The sequence below is a fragment of the Cuculus canorus genome, chromosome 1 (assembly GCF_017976375.1).
Source record: "Cuculus canorus isolate bCucCan1 chromosome 1, bCucCan1.pri, whole genome shotgun sequence".
In the NCBI taxonomy this organism is placed as follows: domain Eukaryota; kingdom Metazoa; phylum Chordata; class Aves; order Cuculiformes; family Cuculidae; genus Cuculus; species Cuculus canorus.
Window position 1 is genome coordinate 25,016,281 of NC_071401.1, and position 22,782 is coordinate 25,039,062.

At 34.7% G+C, this 22,782-nt stretch overlaps 1 protein-coding gene across 11 annotated transcripts in view; it reads left to right on the plus strand.

The window, feature by feature from the left end:
- NBEA (neurobeachin) overlaps positions 1-22,782 on the plus strand; it is a 498,960-nt gene that overhangs the window by 175,398 nt on the left and 300,780 nt on the right. For 5 of the 11 annotated variants that reach the window (XM_054056357.1, XM_054056365.1, XM_054056384.1 and 2 more), the window contains exons 23-30: positions 1,820-2,033; positions 3,464-3,617; positions 10,999-11,022; positions 13,344-13,524; positions 15,229-15,359; positions 16,443-16,550; positions 18,219-18,387; positions 19,767-19,862. In XM_054056357.1, the coding sequence (XP_053912332.1) occupies positions 1,820-2,033; positions 3,464-3,617; positions 10,999-11,022; positions 13,344-13,524; positions 15,229-15,359; positions 16,443-16,550; positions 18,219-18,387; positions 19,767-19,862 (1,077 nt within the window). The remainder of the gene's footprint in view (positions 1-1,819; positions 2,034-3,463; positions 3,618-10,998; positions 11,023-13,343; positions 13,525-15,228; positions 15,360-16,442; positions 16,551-18,218; positions 18,388-19,766; positions 19,863-22,782) is intronic. The other 6 variants (XM_054056378.1, XM_054056428.1, XM_054056399.1 and 3 more) reach the window with 2 other exon arrangements.

Sequence of the window (22,782 nt, forward strand, 5' to 3'; positions counted from 1 at the left end):
AAACATAAATCAAGATATTCTTTTCCTGAGATAAAGACCAATGAAAAAATTAACATGGCTGCAGTGGAGACAGACGCTGGAGTTTTGATTGCAGCATGCCCAGGGAAGGTGTGGCTGCCCCATCCCTGGAAGTGTTCAAGGCTATGTTGGATGGAGCCTGGGACAGCATGATCTAGTGTGATGTGTCCCTGCCCATGGCAGGGGGCTGGAACTGGATGATCCTTAAGGTCCCTTCCAAACCAAACTATTCTATGATTCTGCATATAGGAAACGCCACATTAGATCTGATCTCTTTGAAACCACTGAAAAGAAAGCAAAATACTTAAAGACTGGCCACCCAAGTGTAGGTAGTTGAGTTTTGTGATGGTTTTTGCAATGCATATTAAAACTGGTTCTTGCAAATACAGTTTTATTGGCTACATAAGAGCTGTCCTGTTATAGTCCAGTTATCATAACTATTGCTGACATGACCACTGCCTATAGTTGTACCTAAAAGGGAACAAGTGGTATGTTAATAGTGTTGGTAACCTCAAATTCTCTAAAAACCCATCTCCAGTCAGCTTCCCACCTTATCAGTAAGAAGTAAACTGTCTTTTTTTCACATGGACTGAAAGGAAGCATCAAATTGTACATCAAAGTATAGATGATAACTCCTTCTTACTTCTAAGAAGAGTTAATGCCTTTATCAGCAGTCAATCAAATGTTGAGGAACATGAAATTCTTTCCTCTGGTCCCAGCTATAAAAGTCTGCAAATGGAACTAAAAGCATGCTGCAGAAGTTTCATTTAAAGAGTTCCGATCTTTACACAAGTCTAAGACAATAAGAAAATAAATATCTAAAGATAGCTCCAGTGTGATGCTATTTTCATTTTTACATCGCTAGCAAATATTTTTTAAATGTCTTTTTGCTTTTAAATGTGAAGATTTAAAGTAGTGTTCTGAGCTCAAGCAAGGTATATGTGAGCAAAGCAAGTATAGTTTCTGTTTTGACAGTCTGAAGCTAAGCTGAAGTCACTTTAAAATAATTTCAAGGATCAGTCTTTGTATATCTGTCTTTCAGAGATGTTGCATATTATAAGTAATTTTATTGCTATTAATAGTTGCCCCAAATTCAGTCAAAATGTTTTCTATTTACTATTTTTTTCCATCCCAGTTTTTGCTATAATATCCTTTATGTTCATCTTTTTCTTTTGTCTTTAAACACCAAGTGGAAACAGTTATGACTATGTAATATTGAAAGGAAATGATATTCACATCCACCACCTGTTGGGAGAATCAAAAGAATGTCCTGAAGACACATAAAACTGTTAACCAATTAACAAAGTGTAACAAAATTGGCAAAAGGAGATTAGGGAGGCTAGATTTGGCTGAAAAGACCAAATAAATAATTGACTGTGAAAAAGGAGTGACTGTCTAAAAGTATGTATATTCATTCCTTGAAGCCATCACTGTGTAGTTTTTCCATGTTTTGGGTCAAATAATCAAAGAAAATTATGTTATCAGCACAAAAGAATAGTCGTTTCCTTTTAGAAAGGGCTTCTCGCTGCTGACCTTGTAGGTGCTACACTTGGTCTTTTCTGTAAACCTTCAGGTGAAGAACCTGAATGCATAGTACATTGCTGAACAGCTGAAAGAAAGGCCAACTATAGCCCATCAGTGCTGACTGATTTGAATTGGAGCAGTTCCATTACTGAATGATGCTACCTGTCTTTGAATATCAGTTTCTCTTGTAGTTTTTGCTGTAGTCCAGTTGTAGCCCATTCTTTCTCCAGTTCTGTGATCCATTCACAAACATAGTACTTCTTGTTTATATAGGCAGTACAGGGTCGATCTGTCACCCAGCAAGACCGGGATTTGCGTGTTGACCTAGGATTTCGAGGAATGCCAATGACAGAAGAGCAGCGACGACAGTTTAGTCCAGGTCCACGCACAACTATGTTTCGTATACCAGAGTTTAAATGGTCTCCCATGCACCAGCGTCTCCTGACAGACTTGCTTTTCGCACTAGAAACAGATGTACACGTTTGGAGAAGGTGGGTGGTTGTTTCTTCTTTAACTCTTGTTTTGTGTTTCAACCAACAAAAAAAAATTAGATGTGTTGTAAAGGGGATTTTACTGGGACAGTGGGAAGCAACAGAGTTAGTGTTGGGTGAAGTGCCCTTCTGTATCTTGTATTCTCTTTTTACCCCTTCCTAGCCTGTAACACCTCTATTTCACAGGTAACAATTTCTGTTGTATAACTCATGCATAAACTGAGCTGCTCTTTCAGCTTAGGGTTAACATTACAATCTGCTGCTTCTGTTTCAGACGTGAGGAAGACTTGGGTGTCTGCTGATGGCCATTTTTTTCAGTTGGTCAATTAAAAGAGAGCTTCTCTATCTCCGAAACTTATAAATAAACTATTTCCTAATAACATTTTCTAAAGAATCACTCTTTCTTGCTGACAATTTTATTTAATTTTTTTTGCATGCCAGCTCCTGCTTATAGTCATTTGTGGTGGTTACATTGTATAACAGCAGAAACAGAGATACTCAATAACTTATTGTTATCAGAGCCCTTTGGTGTAATAGGAACTGTTTAATCTAATTTCCAGGATAGAATAATTCATTTTCAGAAAACTTGAGCACAGTTATATCCAAGGACCAATTTGTATTGCATTTAATTTCCGTTTTGGTGAAATGTTTTGCCATAGTCACTAGGAAATAGACATTTTTTTATATTTTTAAATTTTATTTTTGATCAGATATGAGGAGCAGGGGTTGTACTTGTGCTTAGATAACACTTAGAGATTAAAGGTTCAGTTTGTATTTTTTCAAATGATGCCTTTAATTTTTTGTTTGCTGACTGGCAACAGTGATGTTTTTGGAAAGGAACATTATAGACGGAGCATTCTTCAATAGTTTCACACAGTGTTTTATATTTTGGGGAAGTGACTGTTTCATGGGACAATTTCTCACCTGAGAAAATCTCTGCTGAGATTTGACCTACTCTTACTAGCATCTATGGCTTGCAAATCTATTACTAGTGCTTAAGTTAATATTAGTTAATAAAGTTAATATTAGATCAAGGTATTACCATATAAGCAAATTTCTCTGGTAAAACACTGGGAGGTGTTATCTTTAGGTGCTATTAATGTGCTTCAAATGGCCCTGGTGCAGTATGGTACACTTTTAGTATTAAATAATAACTTTTACAATGAGCAAACAACTCCTCTCTTTCAACAGAATGCCTGTGAAGTACTGATTGATGGGAATTAAAGGTTATGAGCCATTGTTCTCAAGCGGGTATCTGAAACTAATCCTGGTGTGAAACTAGATAGCAATCAATTGTTCATTAGCCTGCTCTTGGCTATATTTTTAGACAATCTACATGCAACGTTATATATATGGTTATAAAGAATAAATTCATCTAAATTTTTATTTTAACTGTTTGATTTAATACATCCTTTCTTCTGTTCTTGCAGTCACTCCACAAAGTCTGTGATGGACTTTGTCAATAGCAATGAAAATATTATTTTTGTACACAACACAATACACCTCATTTCCCAGATGGTAGACAATATTATTATTGCTTGTGGAGGAATTTTGCCATTGCTGTCAGCAGCCACATCCCCAACTGTAAGTACAATATTTCCACCTAGTGGTCATATTAGAAGTTGATGTTAAAAATACAAACCACTGTTTGCAGCTGACTGTTATTCTTCAGGGATTCCTATCCCCTCTCTGCTATCTCCTTCAGGAAATATAAATATATAAAATTGAAACTGTTAAGCTTTGATATAGTGTTTATAATACTCTATATTTGAAACACAAATTTTATTACAAAATTAGCGCTAAGTAAAACTAATATTTCTTAACTATTTAGTATTTCATTTGACAGAGAAGACCATTAGGATCGTGGTTAAAAATCACAATTACTGTAAAAAAATTACGTGCTTTATGATGGCTAGTCATTGATTCAAAAATCTGTTTTGCACAACCACTATTTGTTTGCATGCTAAATGATAACAGAAATCATTCCCTCACTACTCTTATTTATTTCTCCCTTTAGTAGGTAGTGACCTTTGTTTCCCTTGGGGTTTTTTAATTCTTATATTGAAATAAGCTGATATTTTATACACTCTGCTGTTCTTAGTAGGTTGTAAGTTCTAAGGTGATCACAACTCAGGCAGGCAGAGTAGCCTAATAGAATGCTTTGTGGAAAAGGGAAAAATGTTTTGTTAATATTTGTATTATTGTCAGTAGTAATTACATTATTTGAATTTGATACATTGTCTGTGCATGTAATCATAGAATCATAGAATTATTTGAGTTGGAAGGGACCTTAAAGATCATCTAATTCCAACATCCCCACCCCCCCTGCCATGGGCAGGGACACCTCCCACTAGATCAGGCTGCTCAAAGCTACATCCAACCTGGCCTTGAACACTTCCAGGGATGGGGTATCTACAACTTCCTTGGACAACCTGTTCCAGTGCCTCACCACCCTCATTGTGAAGAATTTCTTCCCAATGTATGTTCTAAATCTTCCCCTCTCCACATTATACCCATTGCCCCTAGTTCTATCACTACATGTCTTTCTGAAAAGTCCCTCCCCAGCTTTCTTATGCACCGCCTTTGGGTACTGGAGGGTCGCTATAAGGTCTCCTTGGGGCCTTCTCTTCTCCAGGCTGAACAACCCCAACTCTCTCAGCCTGTCCTTATGTGGGAGGTGCTCCAGCCCCCTGATCATCTTTGTAGCCCTCCTCCAGACCCGTTCCAACAATTCCATATCCTTCTTATGTTGAGAATTCCAGAAATGGACACAATACTTCAGGTGGGGTCCCACAAGAGCAGAATAGAGGGGCAGAATCACCTCCCTCCACCTGCTGTAATATCTGTAACTGTTTTTTTAATAATAAATGTTTTACCTTGGAAAGCCCAGTTCAGTCAACTGCTGTTAGTGTTGGTGTAACAGGGGAGAAAATGAGACCCCAGAGGGACAAAGAGACTCCTCTGAAGTATAACATGGCTTGTAGGCAATGGAGGATACAAATGTGTTTTGGCAGTAGAAGCTCAGTTCCTTGTTTAGGCTATTTAGATTCACTGAGATTAATTTACTTTGCCTCTACTATTACTTTCAGTTAGTTAGCAAAAAAATCCAACCCTGTTTTGCGTGATTTTATTTGAAAGTTATGAATTTATGGACTAGCAGTTGGCTAAACATCAATATGACTTTCAGTCAGACAATTTTGATTAACAATGGTTAAATTCCATGTCTCTACTATTTTCACTGTATTAACTGAAAAAATATTTGCTGTTAGCAAAAGTGCAAGACTCACAGGAAAGAATTTAATTATCTGTAGTCACCAAAATGACGTCAAGTTTGCTGAATTAAAAATTTCACAAGTACTTCATTGTAAATATAGACAAGGATAAAGAATTGCACTCCAAGCCATCTTAAGATGCATTCTGTACTGTCAATCTTTAGATAAAAGGGCATTGGGAGATATTTTTAAAATAAATATTTTAAGCATCATTTAAAAATGAAGATGTTTCTTTGTCATCTTTTATATAAAAATGTGAAACAAGCACATTATTAATTAGACTGCAATTCCATTGCATGGTCTTGGTGGTTTTTCAGCTCTTATGCTGGTTTATAACATTGTAGAGCTAGTCTATCAAAAAATAGTTATGCAGCTTACTATTTCTGTTTTATTTATTCTGGGTAATAAATACATGGTTTTCTGTGTGTATAGATAGATAGCTGATACAACTTTATAAATTACTCATAAATTTGTTAAAATACTGTGTGTTGAGACTGCTTTGCTACAATAGCAGTGATTTTCATGCATTGATACAAAAGACTACATCTTCAAATGTGTGCATTATGCACACATTTCTCCCCTGCATGGGGACTGTGTGTATTACTTAAATGCTCAATTTTGCCATCTGTTTAGGATAATAAAATAAAAATAAATTGTAAAATTAACAAATTCCCTAAAAGATCGGTAGCTGGCTTCAAAAGGAATTAATCCTACTCTGTGAAATTAAAAAAAAAAAAACAAAAAAACAAACCAGCAGGATTACTTTTGACCCAGATGTACAGGGAGGGTGGGGAGAGATAATTCATAAAAATTGCAAATTAACTTCACCTGGTAATAATCGTTATTGTCTAGATGATAATTTCATAATCACTTCCACCTAACAGAGAGCTGTTTCCCTCCCATGCAACTCCAATGACGTTCTGTCATTGTCTGACCATAAGCATTAGCAGGAAGGCAAATTTATTCATCATGATGACAGATATAAAGAGCCCAGCACATCCTTCTTGCTTCTTAGAGAAGGTGTTTTTCCTCAATATTATTTGGGATCACAGTTATGAAGGGCATCAGATCACTTCTGAATATCCATTATGTGATGAATATGAATAGAAGTTTTGTACTAATTCTCAGACTTCTAATACTTTAACACCTTGAGCTGCAGTGGAGAAAGTGGTTGGGCTGGTGGTTAGGAATCTATTTCTTCTCAGTCCTGAATGGGCAAAGTAGTCCATTGCTTGCAGTTGCTTAAAAAGGACTCTATATCACTTGCTGGCTTCCCTGAGCTGCTAATTGGAAGAGGGAAGAGGTCTGAAACTGGAAAATTTCTATAACCTCTCCACTGCCTAAAATCACTTATGGCAGGCTTGTAGCGATTTGTATTCTTTCTCCCTCCCTGATTCAAAGAACCACAGAATCACACAGAAAGATTCGGGCTAAAAGGGGTCTCTGAAGGTTGTTTGGTCCAACCACTCAGCTCAAGCAAGGCCATGCAGTTATGTAGGACTGTCTCCAGGTGTCTTTTGAGTATCTCCAAGGATGGACACTCCACCAAGTCCCTGGGCAACCACTGGCAGTACTCAGTCATCATACCATTGAAAAAGTGTTTCTTGATTTACAGGTGGAACATACTGTTTTAGGTAATTGCATTAATGAGCATTTTTCTTTTCCAGAAGTTATACAGTCCAAATTTTGTGTTGCATCTCATTAGTCCCTTTCAATCCTCAACCATTCTGTGACTCTATTTGATTTTGTGATTCTGTAATTTAGGCTGGGCATGATATTAGAAGTCCAGCCAAGCAGTACTGCACTACTCTTGTGAAAGCATGCTCTTCCCATGTCGCATTAACTGCCTAACTAGGTCAGCCCCAGTTGGTTTAGCATTCTTCCTCCAACAGTTTGCTGCTTACGTCAAAAAACAAAAGTCTAAGCAAGGCATATTGATTGATCTAATTAGATCTAATTTCAGCATTTAGGAATTTAACAGCCAGAGGGAGTGTCCAGACTGTCACGTTTAATAACTACTGAGGAATTTATCCTTCTAAACTTTATCTAATCTTTTTCGAAGCTACTTCCTTTTTAGCCTCAATAATATCCAGTAGCATTGAGTCTGACAAAGTAATCGTGTAACCTTTGAAGCACTTCTTGTCTTTGAGATTTAAGTCTGCCTAAATGAATAAAATCACTATGTATCTTCCTGTTTGTGCTGTGAAAGGAGTGATTTATCGTGTATTTATTCATCTCCATATCATTTATGACTTCGCAGGCTTGAGTCATACCTCCTGGTTTGTCTGTTTGAATGCATACCGTCCTCATCTTTTTTTAGTCTGTCGTCTTTGGAAGCCTCAGATCCTCCATATGTTTATTCTATGGAGCTTTTCTGGGATGTCAAAAGCCTCACATTTTGTCGGTCCTGTATAATACATATATTCAGTTTATCAACAAGTATGAGCTCATTTTACTTTGGTTTTGCCTTTTTCACTGAAAAATGACTCTCAAATATTCCTAATTTTATATTCCTTTGGGACCCATATTGAAGTTTTAAAGCAGTCATTCTTACTTATAACCTCCTAGTGTGTTGTGTTTGTGGCTTAGGATATGTAATTTACATCTACTTCTAAAAATTAATTTATTTTTTGATCTGGAATAATGAAATACGAGAGCAAAAAGGCTATAAAACAGGCATTAAAGGTTATTCCCCCCTTTTACTTCCAGATGATAAAAGAGGATGGAATTCAGGAGGAGTATAGGGTAAATTTAGGTATCTACTTAAAATACATACATGTGGGCTGGATTTTGAGCCAGTGAAAATCTACTCAACAGGAACAAATTATTCTGCTGTCTCTGATGTAGACGTTCAGTGGCAGGTCAGCCAGATGCCTGTAGGGTCCGTCGACTGCAGTACTTGTTAACCTGGAGCTGAATCCAGCTTCTTTTTAAGAGGCAGCTTACTTGTTTTCTAATGGAGATTATGACAGATAAAACACATTGTTCCTTTATCAATCACACTGTCCTGCCTAACCATAGGTTGCTGAGTTCAGTGTGTCAGTCTGAGTTCACACGAGGCCTCATCCTGGGTTGCTGATTCTTGAACAGTCCTATATGTTTGTTACAAAACTCTCTTCTCAGAAATCTGCTATAGAGTTAGTTGTCATTACATGTGTCCCATTGCCTATCATTTTTTTAAAGCCATTTCACCTATTTCTCATTAGTAGAATAGATACTGAATATTGGATGTTTGAATCAATTAAGTCTATATGCAGGAAAGAACCAAGACTGAAATATAGCAAAATTGCTTTCAGAATATTGGAGGAATTGCAGATTTTTTTTTTTCCCTTCTGCACAACAAGTTCTGTATTGTGTTCCTTCCCTTGCAGTACTGTCAGTTTCTCTAAAAAGATGTCCATTTAGGGAATTCACCATTTCAAAAAGATGTTTTCCTTTGCCTAGTAAGCATTTGTAGTGAAATGGCAATTCTTCTGGGTGAAAAATACTTCCGTGATCTCTTCTCTGCTGTAGAACAGGCAATTTTAATTATGGAATTGCCTCACTATTGAATTCTTGTAGTATAAATTTATCTTTTGCCTTGCTTTTTTAAATCTAGACTAGGATGAACTCAATAGTGCTGTGAATTGGAGCTATTCAGTATGAATAGGAAGAAGAAAAGAAACAATGCTTTATCTGAAGTAACAAACCACTCACAAATCTGTGAGAGGCTCAAGAGCAGAGTGAATATCATATATTTTTATAGAATACAGGGGAAAGTTTACTGTAAATCAGAGTAATCTATTCTGATGTTTTACTCTTTAATTGATTTTATTTCTATACCGCTTCTCAGATATAGATCATGGGTCTGTACATGGACTTGCTTCAAATGCTGGTGTTTTTACAGATTGTCAATTGTATATGTGAAAAGATTTTTGAAATAGAAGTATATATTAACAAAAACTTACAGCCAGTTTAGTTGTTTCACAATATAAAATGGATTGTGTTCCACTGATTCTGATGTCTTGATTATTAAACTGGGGGGTATTAGTTAACTCTGCCAATATTACAAGGAGATCATAAAATATAAAACTGATTTCCTTTTTTTTATTATTATATGGGGAGATCTTTTAGGCTCTTTTTTATAGTTACAGCTACAAAGGAAACATTTTTAAGTTTACAAGTGTGAAAAACACATATTTGGGGAGCTCTGAGGAAAAAGGTTTACAGGAGATACTTTCTTTTAATAACAGCAGGTTGCCAGATAAAACACGTTGTGTACAAGGTAGGAACTTGAAATAATCATTGCTTACTACAAAGGCAGCAGCTGTGACAATGACTTGAGGACCCTGAATAAGGCAAATAAGTTTGAGGAGTTGAAATACGTGTTAACCCTTGAGAGCCACTTTGAAATATAAATTCCCAGACCTCTTGCAATTAGTTTGTTTTTCCACTTAGTATATGAAATCTACAATTCCAGTTCTTGCTTGCAGTACTTAAAACAGCATCTCTCAAATTGTAATCTGAGGGCTGCAGGTGTTATGTGAATGGCTGTCTACGAAGCTCAAATAAACATTTAAAGACAGCCTTTTATTAGGTCTATGAAATAAAAGTCAAGATGAGATATTTTTCCATATGTTCTGTTTATAGTGTTAGCATTTTCATGTTCATGACTTGTGTGATACCACAGATGCTATGTGGTATATAACAATTCTGTGAATAAACACTGGCACACTGATGCAAAAATTGTCAGCTAGTAATCGAGAGAAAATAGCCATAGGTTAATTCTCAAGGTGCATCAAACTGTGAAAGAGGAAGACACATTTAAATACTGGTTGAATGTGGTATTTTCTATTCCAAACGTAAAGAAAACTTCATTTCAGCTTGTTTTCTTTCTGTTGGATTATTTTTTTCCACTATGTAAATGACAAAGATAGCGACATGCACTTGAAATTCAATTTCTTTTTCTTTTTAAAACATACCCAGTGAAAACATAAGGAATAGTTCCTAGGCCATTGCGATAGGAGAGAAAATGCTTCCACCTAAAATTAAAACATAAAAGTTTTACCTAGCTTTTTAATTATGAACGTTGAAATTTGAAGACTAACTCAGTCCCAAGGGGTAACTGAAACTTTAAGTGGTTCAAAAGCATTCAAATAGCCAGTATGATCTTGTTTTGGGTTGAAGAAATCACACCCAAATGTAATACATATAATGAATTATGTGTTGCGTCAAAGGAAGGCGCATTATGCATGAGATCTAGTTTCCTTTTGTGATTTACATTTGTTTTGTCAAAGCATTTTAAATATATTTTCCTCCTTACAAAAAGATTAACTACTTTTTTACATTTAAGTTGAATGGCTTGTTGTAAAATGCTCATTTTATTTCTGTATAATCAGTGAAAACATTACTTTGGTTTACATTGCTTCATAAAATTGCTCTATATAAAAGATGTACATTGGTTTGGAAGAATCAGTGTTTAGGTGATTTACAGTTTTCTTTTTCTTGAGCACAGCTATCTCTTAGAAGGCTTCATTTTCAAATGTTCATTCTGCGCTGAAATGTTTTGCTGTTCTAAATATAAATTAAACAAATGTGTAATTCAAATATACTAATTTGTTTCAATTTTGCATTGTATTTTTAGTTAACTTAAATAATTTTCTTTTTCTTTTATTGTTGTGATCTCTTGTCTGTTTTGTCTGTTGCATGTCCAGGGTTCTAAGGTTAGTATTGCTGCTGTAAGTTTCAGTTTTTTTGCATTTTCAAAAATACGTTATTTTTGATCATTTAATGTTTTGGCTTTTTTATTATTATTTTCTGATATCATATAGTAAATGTGAAAAGGAATATATTTGTTGTAATGGTTAACTTTTCATAACAGTTTTTCTTGAGTTATTTAATGCATTATCAAGTATGATGATTACTGTTAGCTACTAACTGAATGCAGACACATCTATAAGCTAATTTGAATTATAAGTGTGGTTGCCTGTAGATAAACCCCTTAGCTCTTTAACTCTGAAAATGTTAATTGTGTGGGAGACTTCTTACTGCTCTTAAAGTACTCTGAGTAGTCTTGAAATGTTGATCAGTTCACTTTTTAATGAGTTTTTGAGCTACACCAATCTAATATTGCTAATACCTGAAGGCATTTGATCAACAATGGAACTTATTTTAAATGTTATTAGAATATGTGTACTGCATTTAAGAAGTAGAACTGGTGGTAAGTTTTTCTGTCAGTCGTTTGCTTTTTTTTTCCCTTCCATCCAGGAGGATTTTAGGAAGATTTGTAAAAAAGAAGGTTTGGGGTTTGTTTTTTTTTCCCAAATCAAAGTTTGCAAGAATCTTGGTAAAATACACTGAAGTGTTATATAAATAGAATTATTGTATTACTCGCAAAAAAATAAAGCAGTAGAAATTCTGAGAAGGTGTAAGAATATGATTGATGCAGTACAGTTGAAGATCGAGAAAAATCAACAGCAGGCAGTTAATGGGCTGCTAGCAAGCCTGATGTTATTTCAAGCATGAGTTCAAAGTTCAAGTTTCTGTAACCACCTATGAGGTTTTATATCAGACTGTTATGGCTATAGACTTTCACAAATATATTTTTTTTGCATGAGGGCTTTAAAGAAATGATGATCCAGATTGTCATAAAAAAAAAAACAAACCAGCAACTTAATTTTCCAAAAATTAGGAATACTGCACACTGTGAGTGAGGGAGGGAGACCTGGCTAAAGAAGATAGGCTGGAAATATTTCTTCTGAGAGTTGTCGTTTTAGTGTTTTTCTGGTATTATTGGGCAGATCAGACAGATGACAGCCCTTTCCAAATCACTGATGTAACTGACATGTAACGTCTTTGAAAGAAATTAAATGAAGTGGTATCTATCATTGTGGTGACACATGCCACGTTATATCCTTCATCTTTCAAAACAGATTTCTCCTTAATTCTGTTTGACTTAGTTTACACTTTTGTAATTTTTGATGTAGAATCATGAGTGAGGATGCTAATTTTTTAGAAGTCTAAGAATAATGGATTTTTGGGTTTTTTTCTGTATTTATTTTTCATTGGAATGAAAATAAACACAACAGAAGTAATACTTTTCAAACAGACTGAACTCTGTTTTCTGAAAAGCCCTGTGATCTGAAATCTTGTTGACAATCAATAAGAATCAGTCATCTGTAAACAATTTAAAAAATATTATATAAGCATATCAATGTGGACACAATGAAGTACTAAATCCTATTTTCAGTTTTGCTGGCTTCACAGGTAAAACTGTTTAAACAGGTACTTTTTCTGAATGCTTTTGTAAATGTGACTCTGGACATCTAAGTAACTTTTTGGAGAACATTGACCCCCTTTTAGCTTTCATAAATACTGAGCTCATTTAGCATTTTTTCCATGGATTCCCATCAAGTAGAGTCCAGAACTACATAAGGAAAGAAATGGCCATTCTCTAGGAAACATTAGCTCCACACTCTATTACTCGTCATGTTCTTACTTCCCCCCATTGCTGTAGTGAGGGAGTAAACCCACTGTCTTCTAATCTCAAGGGGGATTGGACGCTGTCAGGTTGCTGTGTGGTGTAAGCATTCCCAAGGAGAATCAGTTCTTGGAAATGGGGTAAAACTGTCCAGTTTTTCCCACTCCAGTCCTCATATTTTCTTATTTGTCTAAAGGAATGTGCAAGCTATACAGAACATTATTACTTTCATCCGTTACCTGTCATTTTGCGTGGCCTATGGATTAATGCCGGAATACATTGCACCCTTATATACCATACATTGTTTTACTATCTGGCCACATTTTATGTAATTGCTAATAACTTTCTCATTTATATTACTTTTTCTCGTCTATTAGAGCATGTAATGTAAATAATTTTCTCACTCTTCATGCTGTCTTACTTTGTATTTCACTCAAGTTTATGTGAATGGTAATAGTAGGATATTTTTAAATAACTTTTCTACGTATATGTAGTTAATCATAACAATATAGATTTGTATGTGTATGTGCTGTCTTTATTGCCATTGTGTTCAAACTGTTCAATTATCTCCTTTTAAAGACTGAATTGGAAAATATTGAAGTGACACAAGGAATGTCGGCAGAGACAGCAGTAACTTTTCTCAGCCGTCTGATGGCAATGGTTGATGTACTGGTATTTGCCAGTTCTCTAAATTTCAGTGAGATTGAAGCTGAAAAAAATATGTCTTCAGGAGGCCTAATGCGACAGTGCCTAAGGCTTGGTAAGTCTGCAGACAGTATGTATTAAATAATTACTTCCAGATCAAGGAGCCAAAGCTGTATCAAATATTGACACGTGTAGGAAAGGACTTGTTCTGGCTATGATGTGAAAGAATAAAAATCTCATTTATTATTGATTTGATGCTGTTCTAAGGTTGATTCGATTCAGGCATAAGTATAACTTACAGAATCACAGACTTACAGAATCGTTTAATTTGGAAAAGACCTTTAAGATCAAGTCCAACTGTTAACCTAACTCTGCCGAGTCCACCACTGAACCATGTACACAAGTGCCACATCTACACATATCTTAAATACCTGCAGGGATGGTGACTTAATCACTTTGCGGGGCAGTCTGTTCCAATGCCTGACAACCCTTTCAGTAAAGCATTATTTAGCCTAAACATACCCTGGTGCTACTTGAGGCCACTTCCCCTTGTCCTATTGCTTGTTACTTGGGAGAACACCCACCTCACTACAACAAACTCCTTTCAGGTAGTTGTAAAGAGTGATAACATCTTCCCTCAGCCTCCTCTTCAGTGTTGCTCTTCTCTGGACACTCTCCAGCCCCTCAATGCTTTTCTTGTAGTGGGGGGCTCAAAACTGAACAGAAGATTCAAGGTGCCATCTCACCAGTGCCGAGTACAGTGGGACAATCTCTTCCCTGGTCCTGCTGGCCACACTCTTTCTAATACAAGCCAGGATGCTATTGGCCTTCTTGGCCACCTTGGCATGCTGTTATAATGACAAATGTTAAAATGTTAAATGTTAAAAATTAAAACGGTGTGTCTGAAATTGTCCTTTCTTATATATTTCAAGTTGTGTATATTTGGGGGGAAAAAGAAAATATTAAATATAAGTAAATGCAGAAATTTCCTTTTTTAAACCTGCTTTACTATTTGCCTGTTACAGGCATCCTTATCCAAGTCTCCATGAATTTGGAGGACTACTTGTAAGCTATTAAAGTTTAAAAGCAAGGGATGCAGGTGCAGACTCTGTAGACCTTAACACATGCTGCAACAGTCTGGCACCTTTCTTCATTATTTTCTGCTATATACTGTTACAATTAATTTAGGAAATTGAAAAAAAATATTAATAATTCAAACTATTCTATGGAAACTTTATCACTTTATCCTTTTGAACATTGCATTTTGACTGTCGTCTGGCATGATGCTGGTTTGCTAATGTTATGTTCCATATACCTTTTCATCTCTCAAAGGATGAATAATTTTTGTGCTCAGATTTTGCCCTATTATTATTATTACTACCACTTATTAGGTCATTGATAATTGCAACTCATTATAACTTGTGGTTTATTCACAATAATCAATTTTCATCAATTCTAAACTACTGCCCACTGGGTTTTTTTCCCATTCTAGCTGCACATAAATGCTTTCAATTTTTAAGTGTTGATAACTGCTCAATAACACATGGGAGTTCTAGTTCGAAGACTAATAATTGTATATTTTAATACAGTGATATAGCAATTATATAAAATACTTAGTTCAGATAAAGAATGAAATGAAAAAGTCACTATAATGCTTCCTTAATACTGACCGAGAGTTTAATGTGAGAAAAATGTTGCACTTGCTATTTGGAACTGGTTATTGGCGTATCAAGTTATATGTACAGATTGCGAATTGATGTTATGAGTATAATAATGATAAATTATTCTAATTTGTAGCATTTTCATAACTTCTTTTTAGTGTGTTGTGTGGCTGTGAGAAACTGCTTAGAGTGTCGACAAAGGCAGAGAGAGAGAGTGAACAAGACATCATTAATCGGCAGTAAAACTCAAGATGCTCTTCAGGGTGTAACTGCATCAGCAGCAACCAAGGTAAAACAGTCTCAGCTACCAACAGCAAAGTCTGTACCACTGCTTTATAGGATCAGAAAATGATCGTAACTGCCTTCTCAAGTATCTGGCAAGAGCTTAGGGTTTTTTTCTGTTAACTGGCATAAAATAGTAGTATCTGAGGGGGTTTATTTGAAACAAGAAAATGGTCATGCAGTAGTATGACTGGAGCAATTTTAAACAGGTTTTTCACTCTTGCTTGGTCTACTTCAAAGAGCAAGTCTGCTTACTCACATCTGTCATGTGTACTTCATAGCTTTTTTATTCTGTCAGCGCACTTGCAGTTTTGATGAAATCCTGCAGACACATCTTTGTTCGTGGAACATTTGAGTCTCAGTAACTGCAACAGACCTTTATATGCATATTGACATCAGTCTTTTCTATGCAATTTTAGGAAAGAAACTTGTTTAATATTGAATTACCACTTGGTTTTTGCAGTTTCGTTAATTTGTTGTTCATCTCTTTTTTAAGTTATTTACAGCTTGGGAGTCCAGTCCTAAGGCTAAAATATCTAAGAATTTAGCAGAGCACATGAGTAAAATACAACACTGTGTATGATGTAAAGTATTCCTTTTTCTGCTACTATATTTTTATTACTAAATTAAATGGTTTTACTTTCCTAAGGACTTTTTTCAGATAGCGTTTACAAACTGAGCTCCTTTCACAATATTATTTCAATAAATCTCACAGAAATATTACATTGCTCCGTGTTATCACATTTAGTGCAAAGCAAGTCAGTATAAGCAGACTTTTAGGTGTTTAGGTGTTTTAATCTGAAATAATCTTTTGGTGCACATTATTATCTTAACTCTAGGAAGAGATACAGTTGTTCTGAGGTACTGGGAAGATGTAACTATTTATATCTAAATAGTTAGTGTGAAGACAATAACAAAACTTTGCTTTATTTCTAGAACCTTTGTCAGACTGTTATATTGGAAGTATCTCGGTAGTAAAAAAGTATCTAAGATTGATGCAATATCTAAAACAGGTGTCAAATAAAGGTTTGAACAGAGATGCTTTGATATTTGGGAGGGAAAAAAAAATCTCGCTACTTTTTATTTTTAGACTCCCCTTGAAAATGTCCCCGGAAATCTTTCTCCTATAAAAGACCCTGATAGGCTTCTTCAGGATGTTGATATTAATCGTCTACGAGCAGTTGTTTTTCGTGATGTGGTGAGTAATAAGTGCTGTAATTCTTCCTTCTGCAAAGTCATCACTTATATTTTGAAGAGGTTTTGATTGTAAGGGAATTGAAAATATCCTTCATGTTTTGTACTTCATATATTATCTGCAAACCATCTGCTTTGTAACTACTAGCCACTTTCTGCACTTTAAAATCATTCTGATGAACTCTTTGAGAATAGTAGCTGTGTTTAACAGTCAGACTTGATCTTGTATTAACCAAATAATTACAACTAGAACAAATCAATTAGGATCTGTGTTGATTAAAACTGTATTACTAAAGGTGCAAGCTCTTTGTCCGACGAGGGTAGGAGGAAGAATTATTTTATGTATTCCAAAACTGCAGCAAAATTGTTTTATCGGGACAGTTTTTATTTCTGCTAAACATAAATATTTATACATATGCTGTATAAAAAAATTATAAGAATGTTTTTCAGATTTATCTGCAATTGTTTTTAGCTAAAAACTGTCCCACAATTTGTGTTTGAAATTAGCACGATATGAATTGTTATTATGTATATGCAAATAAATATCATACGTTTAAACTTCTCCAACCTGATTTCAAGTGGATTGAATAGTGATTAGAAAAAGAAGAAAGTAGAATGTGACACACACACACACAAAATTATCTTTCAAGATGACCTGATCAAGTTGAATTCTGTCACCCATTATTTTTCTAACTAAAGGAGATGGGAATAGGAGAAATATTTTTTATGGCATTTCTATGAAGAAATTTAATAAGAGCATTCGTAGTTATTTTAAGAATAGCCAAAATGTGCAGCCAAATTGAGTATCGCCCAGACAACATCAAAAGCAAGCACTAGATTTGTAATAGAAAATGCATACGTGTGGAATTGAGACAAGGTGAAACCACTGTAGGAGGAGTAGACAGAGACTGAAGTCTTAATGCTCCTGTGTTGGAGTTTTTATTATTATTATTATTATTATTATTATTATTATTATTATTATTTAGCTGAACTAAAGCAATGTAAGCTCAATCAGGATGATACTTAAGCCACAGATGGTAGTTGCCATAGAACAGCAGACTTTGGGGGTAGGAGGAAAGGAAGACAGCAAAATTGTTGTGATGCTGGAATTTACTTAAATCAGAACCCTGGAAAACTAGAATTGCTGCTGACAGTCCTGCTGAATGAGAAGTCACAATGTACAAGCTGGGATTTATTGCTGTAAGAAAAACAATGCTTTTATCCCTCCTGCTTTTACATGCTACCAGAAGCTCTTATGCCTACTTATGCATCCAGTGTTAGCTAGAAAAGCATCAACAAGGTTAGTTTTCCCTCTCAGCAGTAGCAGCCCTTAACTTCTAGTGGCAGGAACTTTCAGAATCTCAGCCCCGGGGCAGCAAAAGTCAGTTACTCTTGCTGATGAGAAGCCTCAAAAGCACTCTCAAAGCAGATCACCCCTCAAGACTGAAGAGCCCATGTTCGCCACAGTCCCATTAATTTGTGTAGCTGCCAAAGTGTGCTGTGTGCATAGAACTCTACTGAAAATCCATTAAATCTATGTAATCCATTTAGTGCTATGTTAACAGAGGTAACATTTCAGAAAGGTATTATTTATAAAGCCTTGTGATGATTTTGTGTGAAAATTCTATGAAAATGTCTGATATTATAATCTCTTCATTTTACTCTAACACAGGATGACAGCAAGCAGGCTCAGTTCTTAGCTTTGGCAGTAGTCTACTTTATTTCTGTTCTGATGGTCTCCAAATACCGTGATATACTAGAACCACAACGAGAAACTGCAAGGTCTGGGAGCCAGGCAGGTAGAAATATCAGACAAGAAATAAATTCTCCAACAAGTACAGGTACATTTTTTTTTATTCCAATGTTATTTTTCATTTGGGTATGCAGATTTGTTTTAGAAATGTAATTACTTTACAAGAAAGTATTTTCAGTGATTAGTTTAAGAGCCTAAGAGGAAATTACTTGCTGCTGTCTTCCTTTATAATCATTTGGTTCTATGAAGATACATTGACAGACTTCACTTATTCTATAAGTTTGTTTGTAGGATGTAAGTAATTTTCATTTACAGATTGCTTTTTTATGGCTTCTTTTTCTTTAGTTTGAAAATAACTAAAAAGAAACAGGGTCCCTGATAGAGTTAAAGCTGTAAAATACAGGATAGTAGATCAGCTCAACTTTCCAAATCTGTTATTTCTTAGTAAGAACAGCTATCTATAACTCTATACTATGAAACATTTAAACAGCAAACACAGCTGTTTGCCCATTTGAACTCCTTTTGCACGAATGAGGAGGTTTTTGCAGGCGTAGTGAAAAGGACTCTGTATTTTCGTGGGGTCCTGCTGTGTTGAGTGCCTGCACTTAAAAGCTTATTGAAACAATATAATAAAAAGGAAGCATTGCTATTGCCTTCTTTGGCTGAACTGTTTGTGATTTTTAGTAGTAGTTTTTACTAGTATGTGTTCTTCAGCCTGGGAGGGAGGGAGTCTCTTAGCTGTCAGAACCCGTCAGAAATTAGAGATCCAAACTTTATCCCACTTTGTTTCAAATATTTTACCCTGTCAGTTCAGTAGGTTTTTTCAGTACTCTACCTTCTGTGTTAAAAGAGGTGAAAACAGTAATTGAATTTGTCCATGAAGCTCTTTATGTATTTTTTCTTGTATTGATTTTTAATTCCTTTCTTCCTTTATGAAGTTGCTAATTTTCATTCTTCATAGATATTATCTTTCATTTTGTGTCATATTCACATTTACCTATTGCTTTATGATTCATCATGATAGTTTGATTTGCTACTTATACATATCTTTTAAAGTCCATGTGCTTGTAGGCTTTCCATTTTAAATATACTACATTAATGTAGTCAATTATGAGAAATCATACTTTTTTGTGCCTTCGTCGTTATATGTAAAGGTTCTGCATTCAGAAACTGTAGTTTTCAGTGAACTATTTCACCCATGATTGTCTTGCCTGTGTTTGTGTGTATATCTATCTGTGTCTCTTTTTTCCCATGAACGTTGCTCTTGAAGCGCCCAAACAATAGGTATGCTGTTTCCTATCTCTTGATACAGAACTTGTTTTCTTCCTTTAGAAATGCATTTTTTTTGTTGATAATACCATATTTGCATGTTTCAATGAGATAGGATATCTGTCATGGATCCGCAGTGGACCAGGCCACACATGAATACTAGCTGGCTCACATTTGATTCCATGATTTTCTCCACAGTTGTGGTCATACCATCTATCCCTCACCCAAGTTTGAACCATGGATTCCTTGCCAAGTTAATTCCTGAGCAGAGCTTTGCCCACTCATTTTACAAAGGTAATACAAACATCATCTCCTAACCTGTTTGGGTGTTCTTATTTAATGTAATGTAATTCAAGAACTAACTGTGATGTAGTTGTTGATAAATAAGTATACGCCTCAGGTTACATGGAGATCAGACCTGATGATACCTTTAAAAGTTCAACTTCCAGCCTACATTTCTCTAAGGAATCTCTTTCCCACTTTTACAACCATTTATTAACCTTACTTATTATAAAATAAAATTTAAAAAAGCAGTCAGGAGAAGGAAATACATGGAGAAAAATTAAAATGCTTTTGGTTTGTGGTTATTCTGCAACAATATTACGTCCATAAAAATAAAATCAGACCTATTTTTTAAATATTGCATACCACATAGAGCATGTAGTACTTTTTTAGTACTCCCTTTCCCCATATCTTTTCCTATTCTTTTGCCTTTCTTTCTCACCCTTTTTCTTGCCTTTTGATGGTATGTAAACCTCTGATATTGTATGTACTGTGAATTAATTTATGCCTGTTAATGTGCTGTGCTGTGCTTTTCTTAAAGGAAACCGCTTTTGTGATGAGAGCAACTATTATATGTTTTGGGCCTGGTTTGTTTTTGTTTGTTTGTTTGTTTTAATAGATACTATAAACTTTAGGGAATAGATTTTTCAGATGTCATTATTTGAAAAAGAGAGGATTACCTGAGTATAACTTTAGCCAAGTTTGTATGTACATTTTCCCATTTATTTATATGTACTGTGCTGCGAATACAGAGATGTAAAATAGATTAACAAGCTTAATCTGATGAAAATGTTCTTGGTTTAATTTTGGAAAACCTCAGTGGGTAAAAAGATTCATTTATAAAAAGCCTAACAGATTTAAAAATGCATCCTGTTTATGAAGAAAAGAAATAGTTAACTTTCTACTTTAGTAATAATGCAACTTAGATTTATCATATGCTATTGCAGGAGCATTATGTTAAAATACTCATATCAGCTTCAACTATCACTATGTTAATCTCAATTTCTTTAACTTCGGTATGTGCATGTATGTATTTAATAAATAATTTTAAATTCTAGCAACTAGTGAGCAAGGGTTTGTGATTTTGATTAAGACAATTATTGTCTGACATGCAAAGAAAAAAGTTATTTTGGATCATTCAATTTGCCGATGCAATATTATTTGTTGTGACATAGTCACATTTGTATGGTGTAATCCATCGCTGATAAAAAAAAAGGAATCATTATTTTTTAGTTCAGAAGAGTACTACAGTTCTGTCTGGTACTACAGAATAAACACCTAACTTTGTTAATTATTGCTTTCTCATCTTTTTTTTCTAATTTTTGAAAATCTGTATTGTTTAGACAATTATTCAACATAAATGAGATTATATTGCTACTTGCACAAGGCTGACATTTGATATAATGAGTGGCAAAAAGAAGAAAACGAAGTAGTTTTTCTTCTTACCCACATATAGTACATAAATTAAATATAGATCATGAAAGCTGGAAATAAATTTAAGAATAGATTGAGGCAGCCATACAAACTCACCAAAATCTTTCTGATAAAACATTTTTTAAGATTGGTTTCTTCTGCACTCTTGTCTATAGTACTTGTTTTACCTTGACTTCGAGTAAAATATAGGTTTGGTTTGGTTTGGTTTGTTTTTTTTAAATAGTTCAGGTCAATAGTAAAAGTGTGGGAAGGATATAAAAGAATTTTTCTTTTGTTTTAGAAATAAATTATTCAATAGAGGAAATGTAATCTGTGGCTAGTTAAGTTTATTTGCTGATATCATCACATCCTTCTAGGTTTTAACTCTATGAGGTCTTGACCTAACTGCTTCACCAGTTAGAGAAGAAAAATGTTTCTGCTTTTTATATTCTTAACCCAGTTCATCAGTTTTCCACATCAGCGGGAAGTGAAATAAAAAAGTAGAAGCAAACTCTGAAGAGGCCAGAAGAGGCTAAAAGTCCTAACCCATTTTATCATTTCAAGAATCTTTTATTCCAGTGGCTAAGCCAATTGGTTTCCTTTTAGTGATCTGATACACTTTAAGATGTTGCCAGCAAGCATGTAATATTTGGATATTATTTTAAATTTTAAGGTATTTTAACATTGTAGAGTGATTTAATGTAGCATTTAAAAGTAAATGCATACATCTAAAGTAAATCCTATTTATTAGAAAATGCATCAAACCCCCAATTGTTACATGGAATTAAAGCCTCATTAATTACATGAGCCTGTCAAGTGATCTAAAAAGTTGCCTCGCCTTAAAGATCTTTTGTTTTATCAAATCTCTTCATCACACCCAGCTGAAGAATAAAATTTTATTAATTTCACATGATGCTAAATGAATCTAAAGGGTTCATTCTTTGTCAGTCAAATTCAATACAACAAATTATGTCATTATTGCTACAGCTGTAGAGACTTCTTTGGAATAGATCTCTATGAATAAAGAGGGACAAATTTGCTGCTTGAAAACAGTCTATTTTTAGTAGAGGGACTCTGTCTGTCCTGGAAATTTGTGAGGGAAAGGGTAAGGTAGGAGTAGATATATAAGGTATTTAAGAAATGCTGATTTTTATTTAAGAAATGCTGATTTTTATTTAAGAAATGCTGATTTTTCTTTTAATGATGTTTTTATTTGGTTTTTTTGTTGTTGTTTTTTTTTTGACATGGACCAATACCTTTAGTTAAAATATGTTTAAGGCTCTGTGAGGCACATTACACTATGTGATTGTTGCATGCTTGTTATGAGTAACTACAGATAGTATCAAGTGCAGGTTACAGGAATTTTTAAAATGAGTGTACTTGGTATGAAACTTTTCAATTCTCATCATATGCAATGTTGACTTTTGCCTAGTTTATTGATGTTCATTATATATGAATAAAACACATTATTGAAATAAAACACTTTAAAATATACTTTGCAGGGAAGTATGTTCTACCT